This window comes from Emydura macquarii, unplaced genomic scaffold (assembly GCF_026122565.2).
Source record: "Emydura macquarii macquarii isolate MOO-44397 ecotype Brisbane River unplaced genomic scaffold, CSIRO-AGI_Emac_v2 contig_3348, whole genome shotgun sequence".
Taxonomy (NCBI): domain Eukaryota; kingdom Metazoa; phylum Chordata; order Testudines; family Chelidae; genus Emydura; species Emydura macquarii.
In genome coordinates this window covers 4,383,812-4,396,488 of record NW_027133485.1, presented here as the reverse complement: position 1 = coordinate 4,396,488, position 12,677 = coordinate 4,383,812, and the positions used below count along the sequence as shown (strand labels likewise).

Below are 12,677 nucleotides of genomic sequence, written 5' to 3'. Positions count from 1 at the left end.
TAAGCCACTTCTAATTTTATTTATCTTTCTATTTATTTTAATTGACCAGGTATCCAATGGAGAGCACTCTTTTAAGAACAATGGTATGTACATGCATGATGGGGTGTATCAACCCCTCACTGGGGCAACGGGTGCTGACCAGTCACTGTGGGCCCAGGAGTCCACACTCCGTCATCCCTACTACACATGCTCCAGTTGGAGAGGACAGATAAAAACAGACAGCAGCTCAGTAGGGGCTGGCTGAGGAGAAGAAAGGATGTGTGCTGCAGAGGAACCATCGACTCGCCAGACTGCTGAGGGCCTGGACCCAGCTGACTGTGGAGACTGACGGGGATGCCGACCTGCGGCCAGCTGAGGAAATGTCCGAAATAGGCTTTATGGTAGGAAGTGACCCAGGGAACATGTTAAGAGCCGAGGCTTGAATCCTTAAATAGGGAGTTTACCAGCTTCTTAGGACCCTGGGTGACTCAGCCCGGGTTTCCCTAGGCCACTAGGTGTGGCAGCCAAAGACTCTGGATAGAGCCTGCACGAGGAGTCTGCGTGATACTCAGCAGATGTGCGTGATAGGATGTATCAACCCTGCTTTGGGCAAATGGGGGTGACCCTGCTGGACAGGCCTGTACACACTTGTACATTTTAGTACTGATCAACTCCAGTTGCTGATTTTGGCTTATGGTAAATGTTCTTAAAATCCCCCGCCTTTATTATTTTATTTTAAATAAAAGTCTACTAATATTAGCAGCAACGCTGAAGTCTTAACCTACGCAGAATATTATTGAACATGTAGCAATGAAATAACGTAATTAATACAAAGAACACAGGGCTGTAAAATGGCACACATCATTAGTTAAACCAGTCATGCAAATAAACCACATTTTAAAGAGTCCAACCCTAATTAAATAGCTAATTACATTCTAATATACTGGAGACCATAACCTTGTTGCACGGGAACAGGATACTGAGTGTAACATTTATTTATGTATCTTTCCCCCATTGTTTTGCTTTTGGAGGAAGTTTGCAGATCATTTAATGAGACATTAACCAACAAGATACTTCCTAGCACATGCAGGAACATTGATGTCACAAAACCTCATTTTTAACTCATTGGCATGACAGGAAACAATTGGCAAAGTCAAAGAAATGGGCTCAAATATGCCTCATGGTTTTAATACTTGATCCACTGCAATTTCTGTCATGAAGCAAGGTTACATTTGGAGAACAAAATTACAGTAATAATCCTGTCCATGTAGTATAGCACTTCTAATGTGCTCATTTCAAAGTGCTTTACAAATATTAATTAAGCCCTATGACATCTCTTCGAGGTCAACAAGTAAACATTGCTCTCCAGTAGATACATCAACACAGCAGGGGATGTTTTTACAACTGGAGAAAAAGAGTCGCTGAAGTCAAGGGACTTGCTGAAGGCCAAAGAATGAGTAGGTGGCAGAGCTGAGCACAGAATCTCAGGCATTTCTGGGTCAGATCACTAGATACACAGCTCTCTTGGAGTACAAATATTTTGGCTTGTTTACCCAAAACTGTGTCTCATGTCCCAATTATTCAGAAGCCAGCTTAGTGCCCCAAACCTGAAAAGTGCTGAGCAATTTGGCCTAATTTGAGCAAGCCACTTAAGAACGTGCTTTCATTTTAAGCATGTGAGTAGTTCTTGTTCAACACCTTGCAGGGTTGAGCTCTAGGCGTCCTTCTCAGAAGAAACATTGGAAAATAATCGCACTTTTATTTTAAGAAAGGGGGGAGGCATCACCAACAGCGGGCTCAGAAATGCCCTTTTTAATTCAAATCTTGTTTTTCCACATGTTTCTCAGTTTGCTTTGGGTTAAAGAGGCTACTCGCCACTCAAGAAACTGACTCCCATAGCCCAGGGACCAGCACAAAGACTTAAATCCTCAAAATAGTGTTTACAGAGGGGGTCTGGTGGTGCAGAGGCCCACTGCACACAAAAGAATTTCAAGTTTTCAGCCTATGGGCACTCTGCCCAGGGTTTCTGAAAACCCCCCAGAGCGGAATATGGAACCCAGTGGATTGGACTCACTATAGGTATGTTTACACTGTTACGGATGTGATTTTCCAGCTCAGAGGGACAACCCACACTAGCTTTCATCTGGCTAGCTCACTAAAAATGGAACTGGGGATTTAGCAACACAGGCTTCAGATTAAGCTGCACAAGCAAGAATATACCTGGGGGTCAGGTGGGTTGGCCAGATGGCGCTGTGGCTCCATTTTTAGCAAGGTAGCTAGATTAATGCTAGCCTGGGCATGCAGCCTATCTCCAGGCTTGGCAGAATTACATTTTTATAAAATGTGGACAGCTAACTGTGAGGGATGGCAGGTCTAGAACCCAGGTCCACGAGTAGTCCTCAAGACCACAGACACTCACTGGTACCAGCAGGGAGCATGGGCTGGGGGCCCCTAGCTAACCAGTACCGCCATAAGGTTCCTGAATGTGGATGTCCAGCCTGTCCAGTTGGTCAGTCTCACTATTTAAGCCAGGAGGCACAGAAAGTTGTCTGAGTAATGAGGTGAATCCCTAGCCAGCTGCTATCTTGGACCCCGCCTTCTCGCCAGACTCCTGAGCCATGCCTTGTCCCTGATTCATGCCTTCCTGATTCTGGTTCCAGCTTCTACACCCCACCCCCGCCTCTGACTCTGGTTCCAGTTAACCACTGCTCGCACCACTAGGATAAGTGCCAGTGTACAGCAACGCTACTGATGGGGTTTTTTGTTTCTATCTATTTAAATTTTCTCAGTTGTGGGAAATTGGGATGTCAATTATTTAATGACAGTAGATGTTGAGATTTAAAAAGGTAAAAGTTTATAACCATTGAAACATGAATGATCAACATCACATGTCAAAATATACAAAGTAATTATTTTAAATCAAATTCTTAAATTCTCAAGCAGCATTTTTCTTACCTCGGCTATTCCTAAATTTAGATTTTTTCCATTGGTTTAGCGTCTACAGTGAAATTAACATTTATCAACATTTGACCAATACAAATCTTATCCTTTCAAACCTACCCTATATCACATATGGAACATCAGCCTTGCAAAATGCTACTGCCCCATTTGGCCAAGAAAAGAACAGTTTTTGATGGCTGAGTACAACATTACTACCCAGAGGACTGGCATTTCAACCACTCTGATGATTTTGACTGTTATGTATTTATCACCCTGCTTCTTGAGGAGGAGAAAAATAAATTTTAAAAAAAAGGAGCAGCCCAGTTCTCTCCTCTTCCCAAGTCAAAGGACACTTGACCCTTAAAAATATAGGGTCATATCCTCATCTAGAGTAAACTCTGTTGAACTCAGTGGATCCATGTTGATTTACACCAGCTGAGGATGTGGCCCCCCTGCCATTCTTTTCTAAATACAGACCAGATGATTTTCAAATGAGTTCTAAGGTTGGCTCAATGGGTTTTTCCATCCCTGATATTAAGAGCTCATCTTAGGAGCTGATCCAAAGCTCATTCGAGTCAACAGGAAATCTCCCACTGACTAGGATGAGCTTTGGATTAGACCCACAATTCTTGTATCTTCAAAAGACTTTATAGACATGTAACTAATCAATCTCCAACTCCCTCCCCCACCCTGTGAGGGAATGCACAAAAGTGTTCTGATCTCGATTTTACAACTGGGAGACATGAACCAGGGAAGTTAAAGTCCCAATTCAGTAAGGTACTTAAGAATGTGCTGTAAGCAAAAGAACTAACCCAGAGAGTTGGCTTAAATGTGACTCTGAATGGGCACAGGGAAGTAGCCATGCTAGTCAATCAGCTTGCTGGATTGGGGCTTTTGTCATCAGTACATGCATTTTATTTAGTGATCATGCTTTCCTGGTGTTGAATGCAAGGATTTGGGGCTGTACACATGTGTTTTCTCCATGTGGATGAGGTCCCATCTGCACAGGTTAGGGTTTCTGTATCCTCAACGGATTCCTTGTGTAGCAACGAACGCTAAATGCAATTGATTTGTTTTCGCTGTTTGCCATCTTTCTGAGGAGTGCCAAAAGGCAACGCTCTCCTTGGATCAGCCCCTGGGACCACACAGGACACTTTCTGCCACGTGAGCAGGGCACAAAACATCACTCTTTGGTCATGAACGACATCTCAAATTAACGTGAACAAGCCAAACAGTTTGCATGTGACAAGCAGGCACAGCAACGGCTTTTCCAAACACATCAGTACATTTCACCCAGTTCCTTGTGCTTCCCTACCTGGAAATCATGGCTCTGGGATGAAGCACTCAACAGTCTGACATCCTCCCAGAAACTCTTTATACACTGATAATTAACTAGTTACTTAAGGAAAAAGATTATGGGCCAAATCCTCAGCTGGTGTAAATCAGTATAGCCTCAGACTTCAGTGGAGTTACACCAGTTGAAGATGTGGCCCATAGAGAACATCCTACAATTTCTTCTGTAGTGTGTTCTCTACAGGAAGTTATTAGGCACTGACATCAATTAAGCTAACATCAGCTGTGGATCTGATCCTATGGATCTGTTATCTAATCAAGGTTCTTAAAAATTACATTATTATTATTATCATTATTAATAAAGTATGTTTACAAGCTAAGGAAGATGCCAACTGGAGAAAGAACAGTGGAGGTGGGGGAAGCTGCAGCAGGGTGGGGAAGGAGTCTAAGAAACATGCAATGGGCCACTCTGCCTAGGAATCGCATATAGCAGATGAAAATCCACTAAACAGATTGCTGAAGGAGGAGCAGAGAAGTTCATTTACCATCGGCTGGGCTGAGGGCGTGACTGGTGAAAAAGCAAAGGGGCATGTCTGGAGTCTGCACGTTCAAGCATTAAGGGGAAGTGGCATAAGGCAGCTCTCTTGTGTAGGATCGCTGAAACAACTGATACGACCTTGCATAGCAGCGAGAGCCCCATGACATACAATTATCGTTTCACTCTTTTATAGATGGTGCTGGAAAATCCAACCCCAAGGAAGCTGTTGGGGTGCCCAGCACCTCTGAAAGAATGGTGCTGTCATGTCGGGCCCTAAACATGTATTTCAGTGCCCAACATCATGCACCCACGATCAAAAGCGTTTGCCTATTTGAAAGCCAGTGCAGACCATGCTTGACCCGCTGCAACTTCCTATCCAAAGCCCTGAAATCTATTTACCACAATTTCCTGTCCATTTTCTTTTTTGAAAGAAATAAAGATGCAGAAATTTAAAAAAAAAGAGAAAAAATAAGGAAATAATTTCCCCTCCAATTTCTGTTATCAGCCACAAGATCTTGTGCCAGAACCTCCCCGAGTGCACATTATACAGCTAATATAGGACGTGTGTTATATCTAATCCCTCCAGGGCACCTGGGCAGTAGCTTCCAAGTGGCAGTGGAATCTCTTATGTTTTCTGTAGCATTAATGTTCCACTGGAACATGCTCTCTTCAGACCCAGACTCCCTGGATGGCACCTCATGTGTGTTGCACTTGACATGCCCTGCATAGGATGCAGCAGTGAAGCAGCTGCACGAAAGGACTTGCACTATGGTCACTGAGAAAGCACAACCCTCGGGCCTCTGGAAAAACAAAAACACTAGTACTAGCTGTTCACTTCTACTGGCAGCTTTTCAACCATATCCTTTGCACCTGCTGATCGCCAGCAGAGCTGCTCAGGGGCCAACTGTGGCTTCTCTTTAAATCTTTTCCCCTCATTCACGTCACCCCCTCTGTGCTCTCATCTACACCAGCTCCAAGACTGAGATCCACAAGCCGACACTCGGAACATGGTGCTGGCATGGCCGGCCCTGCCACGATTCGGAGGGGTGGGAGAAGAGCAGGCAGAGCTTTAACCCATGCTTAGGGCCTGATTTGCAGAGATGCTGAACACCTGTGGCTCCAACTGGAGTTACCGCTGCTTGAGGCTTCTCAACTTCCTGCTTTTTTAGTGCATTAATTCTCCCTCTCTCTCACCCCCCTCCCCAGCCCCTTTACAGCAAAACTGGTTCAGCGGAAATTTCTTAAGATTACAGACATGTGCCGTGTCACTTCAGCTGAAATAAAAATAACCTGGTGGCATCAAAGCAGAGGCTGCACTTACTGCAGACTCAGCTGCTGCAAAAGCTTCCTCAAGTAGCAACAAAAGTTCACGGGGAAGGTTCTGTGGCTAGTGTGGTTCCCAGGTCACAGACCAAACCAGTGCTATACTCAGCAAGGATGCAGATCACCCCTTGTCTGAGCTTCTGCCCTTCCTGCCCTGGCTCCAGGGCCATGAAGCAACATTTTTTCCTGATGACAGATAGCTCCTTGCTGATGATAACCTCTGCCCTCTTGGGGAATCAGGACTCCTCGCCCTTTACCCCAGCCCCACCTGGAGCCCTCTGCATCTTCCTCTCCTCCACCTATTCCATCCATTATTCCCCTTGCCCCCCTGCCTTCAATATCCAAAGCAGTCCTGGACATGCTCCTTTTATTGCTTTTCCTTCGCTGGGAGCCCTGGCAACATGGTAGGGCAGGTGGGAGGTAGTAGGTTGCATTGTAGGGTCCAATTGAACAGCTTAGCCAGGGGTTCGATCCTGTTTAACAGAGCTTCTTGAAGTTTTGGGAACTCTCCAAAACTGTCCAGTTCTTCGTGAACCCAAAGCATGGAACTCTCTGTGATATCAAAGCTCACTGGTTTGGGGTTCAAAGGCAGTAATCTAAAAGTCTCCCCCAGGACATGCCAAGTGCAGGAGGGCAGAGAAAATTCACAGTGTTTTCTTTCCCTGCTCCAAACCCCACTACCACTAAGCACAGGAAGGACTGGCTGGTGTCGGCAGTGGAGAGAGCTATTTCCTCCTCCTCTCTGGCTCGCCCTCCACCCTTTAGAATGTAAATCTGTTGGCTGAGGACCAGGTATCAGTCAAGAACAGTGAACATCAGCATTCCTGGCACGGCTGTTCCATGCCCTAACTGAAAGCCTGTTCTAATGAAATGCTTTGCTAAGCTGTTTGGCATTTCGGCACCGTTCACACCGAGATATCAAAAGGTTTTGATTAAAAATAATTACATTGACTTTTAATTACGTCCTTTAAAGAAACATATTTTAAACGGGAGGTACGTGACATGTCACAGCCTCCATAAGTAGCTGAGACACACATGGTAGGAGGGAAACAGCAAAAAAAAAACCTGAACAGTTTTGAAAGAGAGAGAGAGAGAAAAAAAGATAAACAGTTACTTCACCAAGGGAGCTAAGAAAGTTACTAATATGGAGATATTTCTCGGAGACCTACCTTGGCTGGATTGAGGGCGGTGATCACCCACACGCAGTAGGCATTGTTATCATACTGTACGGGGTAGTTGGGAGAGGTTATCACTCCGCTGGGGCCCCGGAGATATGTATCGCACATCCTGGCTGTGAAGAAGAAAATGAGAGAGTGTCTGGGGGAGTTCATCAGCCCTGAGAGGTACATTTGGCTCCTTATTTAGGGAGGAGAGAATGTGCTTGCAGAAAATTAGGAGGAAAACAGACAGATCCTTGGCTCAGACTCATTTAATGGAGCCTGTGCTCCACCTAAGGCCACCACCTAAGGGGGCTTCTCTAAGACCTGGTTCATGAAGAGCACGGAACACCATGCTGCAGAATCTAACTAGGAAGCATCGTTTCTTTCCAATGTGCAGGGCAGGCCCTGTTTTCCTCTCTCTGCACTCCTTTGGACAGCCTACTCAAAAACCAGCACAGCAAAGGGTTAACGAGGAGAGGGTGAATTAAGTCCTATTTCTCCCCGGGCTGGGGAAGAAAGGAAATGGCAGCTCTGCTTAACATCGGAACAACATCTTAAGTGAAGCAGAGATGGGAAAGTGCATCAGGGTAAAAGAACGAAAAAGGCCTGTGGAGTCCTTTTGTCAGAAGTATCCCTCAGTTCCTTCTCCACCAGCAACTGTGAAGTGCAGAGTCATGGCTTTGTATGGGCATTTACTGTTGAGATGAATGTCAGGTGGGCCTGAAGCACAAACCTGAAGCTTCCTGATGTTCAAAGGGGCTGTGTGTGTGCGTGTTTATGTGTGTGCCTGTGCCTGCACCTGTGTTCAGACCCAAGATTTTGCTTTGGGTCTATCACTAGACAGAACAAATACAGCTACTCAGAGCTGTTGATTAAGGTCTATGCTATGCAACAAACACACACACACACAAGTTGCCCTTTCAATACAATTACCCAGAGTCTAAGCACATAGCAACGAACTCTGGGCCTAATTTACTGTAAACGGTGGTGATAGAGGGTGTAACTTACAAGCTGAGGGGTGGAAAACTGAGGGATACATCATGGGAAAAAACCCATCAGGCAAGGTAAAATAAAGTAGGTCCCTCCTACTTCACCTGATCTGTTTCATCTCACAGTAACATATATTAGGGGGCATTCTGCTTCCCAATCCAAGTCTCACCCCTGCATTTCTTCCCTATGGCTTCCTTAGTCAGTGATTTCATACTGCCACTGATGGAGACAAATGGAATTTCTGTTAATGGGATGGATTCACGACTGGGACCCTCTCTTATTCCAAACAAGCCCCATCGTGGTCAGTATCCTGACATGAATGCTGCATCTTTTTAATAAGAGATCGATAGACATCATTTGTACCCTCCTTACCAGCGGCTGCTCCCTTGTAATTGCTAAGTGGCCATGGATAGGGCCAACATCTTTGGGCGAGAGCATTGGTAGATTGGCCCCAATCAACAGGCTGAATGCTGGCGGCAAATGAAGTTGGAAGGGATCGTGCTGGCTGCTGTCAGCAGGAAGGCATCACCAATAGGGAGCACCATGTCGATAAAGCAGAAGCCAGTAAATAGTTATGGCAAGGATATGGGCTGGTGAGGTCCAAAGTGGGAGCACTCTGGGTCTAACCCAAAAGCCTGCTTAAGTCAACGGGCATCTTTCCATTGACTTCAACAGAGTTCGGATCAGGCCCTGAGTAACTGCAAGGGTGTCACTAGCCAAGGGTAGGTTCTCTTTGCTCTACACATGGGCAAAGGATAGGAAATTTCACATGGGCCTTTGCACTTCATAGGCTGTAGTGGATGAATTGCAGCAGAACAGAATAGTCGTTTGCAGAGGAGCTGGGAAGATCTACCTACAATCCTTATCTGGCCCCCCATCACTATCGTATCTGAGCACTCTCAATCTTTCATGTATTTATCCTCACAGCACCCCTCTGAAGTAAGGAAGAGCTGTTATCCTGATTGAACAGATGGGGAAATGAGTGTCAAAAAGGCTAGGTGACTTGCTAAAGGCTACACGTGGAGCGTATGGCAGAACAGTGACTTAAACCTGGGTCTCCAAGTTATAGACTAGTGACTTACCCACTGGACATCAGGAGTTAGATACAAAGCAGCCTCCCGTAACACAAGAATGAGATAGGGCTGGTTCATAATGATGACTTGACCTTTGCATTTCAAAGGAATTTGTCATTTGAAAACAAAAAACGTAAAAACAGCAACAAAGCTAAAAATGGTTTAGAACTAGTATAAAAAGCAACAAACCAAACCAAAACCACATAAAAAAGCTTGGAGGCAGGATGAAAAAAATAAAGTTGATTCACAGAGTCATAACAACACACAGAAATCCATTCTTATCTCAAATGAGAGGACACTGTAAGTTTCCTTTATAGTGTCAAATATTTATGCCAAATATCCTGTTACGCTGATTCAATTTATTCTGTACTTGTTTCAAAGAATTGGACGGTATTCTAAAGCCTCACAAAACTCTGCAGAGGAAATTAAAGGTGGGGAAAAAGAACCGAAGAAACAACAATTTATGACTTTAAGGGCTTCAGAGGGATTTAATTAAAATATTACAAGCTGTTCACTATTCACATTACAAACAACATGGTCATACATGCCGGATATAAAGAAAATGTAACCAAAACAGCCAAGAGCTAGATGGGTATCCGAATATGCTGGCCTATGATATGAAACTCCATTCATGCATTCCCCAGGGCTGCCTCTCAGGGCCCACTAATATTTTGCCAGTTTCTGGCTACTTCCTCATCTCCTAGTGAAAGCCATAAGTCATAACGAATAGGATCACGGGCCTTTGGTTAATGCATCTTTGACTCCCAGAAGCCAGGAGGAAAAGACAAGAGTGGATCACTCCAACTCTCCTGTTCTGTATGATCTCCCTGAAGTTCTGGTGCTGGCCAATATCAGAGAGCGAATACTAGGCTAGAATGACCACTGGTCTGATGCAATATGACCATTTTGTTCTAAAGGTTCCTTTGCATCTGTTTGGAAGGAATACTTTCTGGAGTTAATCACAGAAGGACAATGCGCTGGTTTATCAGGATGTATGGCATCACTAATTTCAGGACAGTCTTTATTACAGGGTACATTTTACCCAGGATCACTATTGTATTGTTGAAAATAAGTCTGAATGGGAAGTTGAGACTCTGATCCAAATCCTAATGGCCCCAGCGTGTGGCTATCTTCCAGTCTCGCCAGTGAGCATCTGTGTACATTGGAGCAGGAGGCGTAGGCATACCTGAGCTTGCTCCGATTAAGCAAGCATGCTAAAAAGAGTAGCGCAGCTGTGGCTGCATGGGTGATGGAATGGGCTAACCACCTCATTCTAGTGCAGCTGCACTGTTGCTTTTAATGTACTAGCTCAGTCAGACCTAGTGGGGGTATGTCTCCTTGAGCTGGAATTGACACCTCTAGCGCCAGTGTAGACATACCTGGGAGATGATCACATAAGAATGGCCAAGTTGGATCTGAACAATGGTCTAGCGAGCTCAAAATTCTGTTCCCAACAGTGTCTAGTACCAGACGCTTTCTCTGAGACCTAGGCCCAGCCTGTACCTAGAAGTTTTATCAAGATACCTATTTCAGTTGGTGCTGTGATTTTTTCAAATACATTTATATCAATAAAAGCCCAGATCTATCAGTTCAAAAGTGCTCATACTAATATTGCTTTCCCCCTCCGGATACAGGATTAACTAGACTGGTATAAGTATTTGTAAACCGATATAACCGTGCTCACACTGGCCGTGTGGGGGGGTTGTTCTACTTTACCCCTTACCCTTTATACCCCTGGGTATAACTAAAGCGGTATAACTTACATGTGTAGGAGAGTCCCAAGTAATGAACAATTGTGAATAACCTGCCCAGAAGGAAGATTGTTTTCCCCAACATCAGGCAGTTAGTGGCTAGTTTATGTCCTGAAACAAAAGGGTTTGTATATATCCCCTATATAAATATTGAATCTAATGTAACTATGGATGTTTCTATTGTTAATATAAATGCCTAATCCTTTTAAAAATGTTGCTAAACTCTTGGCTCTAACGTTATGCTCTAACAGTGAATTCCATAAGTTAATTGTCCCAAGTGTAAAAAAAGCACATATTACCCACTGCGCTAACATTGGATGAACTCAGCCAGCCACATTTAATGAGTCAGCTGACATTACTAGTGGGAAAGAGAGGCAATTCGTTAGCCTACCAGGATCAAACCGCCTCCAAAGATACTACAGCACAGTCCATTACTTTAGAAATGACAAGTGGAAAGGGCAATATGCAGAAAGCTATCAGTTATGGAAGGAAAGAACCTCATGTACAGAAGCTGATGGTTAAGACAAAATACCGGACATTCTTGTTGGGATGAAACTCAGTCTATAACATAAGCAAAAGTCACCACTTATTAACTGCTCTGAAACTACCAAGGACAGTAAATAGACAAGTCATTCTCATGTCCTTCCAAGCACAGCGATCGTGTTCAAGATCTAAACTATCAGGTTGACTTTAATTGGGATCATTCACTAAGAATCATGTTAGTTAACAAACATGTAACATCTGCAGCCATGTTAATGGCATTGCAACACATCTGTGCCCATCTACAACTTCACAGCTGTCACCAGGCTGAAGACTCAGAACATAATCAGCGAAAGGGGGGATAGAACTTCTGCTCAAAAGTTGAAAGCCTGCCTTCTTGAGCTGAAAGCAGAGTAGCTATTTATACCAAACCCCACACTGTGATATCTCAGCACATACAGCAGTAGATGATGTATGAAATGTAAGTAAGCCAATTCCCTTCTCACCAGTAGATGGCAGTTGTACGCATGCACATTAGTAAATTCATTGAAATTACAGTTGGTCAAAAAACTGTTGACAAAAAATAGCTATTTTTCAAAGTGAACGCGCTTTGCTTCTTTCACAATTTTATGGTAACTTAACATAATCTTCTCGATTTTCAAAATCCAAAAAAAAAGACAAAATTATTTTCTGGTTTCAATTTTTCATTGAACATTTTTTTTAAAAAGTAAAATATATTTTCCCCCCACCATGGAAAATCCTTACTATTTTCCAGCCAGCTCTGAGTGCAATATTGATATGTGATTTTTGCATAGTTGTCACCTGTTCCCAACAACTGTATATATTAAAAAGAATGCATCTATGGAGGGGGAGAAGGTAACTTAAATCAGTCACAAATAAGTACTTAGCAGGGAAATGGGGCAGGGAGCGCAGTCATCGCTGCTCTGCAATGTGCAGCAGTGAGAGGATGAGGCAAACGCTGCTTACAGTGCTGACCTCAAAGGCCCAATCCTACTAGGCACTGAGCAAGCTCAGCTTCTACCATCTTCAGTGGGACTCACTCAGCATTTCTTAGGAGACCCTTCACGACAGACTACGAGGGGCTGACATTAAAACCCTCATTCCCCAGAGAGTGGGCTGATCCTATCCC

At 44.1% G+C, this 12,677-nt stretch overlaps 1 protein-coding gene across 1 annotated transcript in view; it reads right to left on the bottom strand.

Annotated features, from left to right (window-relative positions):
• CSMD2 (CUB and Sushi multiple domains 2) overlaps window positions 1-12,677 on the bottom strand; it is a 495,048-nt gene that overhangs the window by 217,164 nt on the left and 265,207 nt on the right. The window contains exon 10 of the mRNA XM_067533952.1: window positions 7,243-7,364. Coding sequence (XP_067390053.1) covers window positions 7,243-7,364 — 122 coding nt within the window. The remainder of the gene's footprint in view (window positions 1-7,242; window positions 7,365-12,677) is intronic.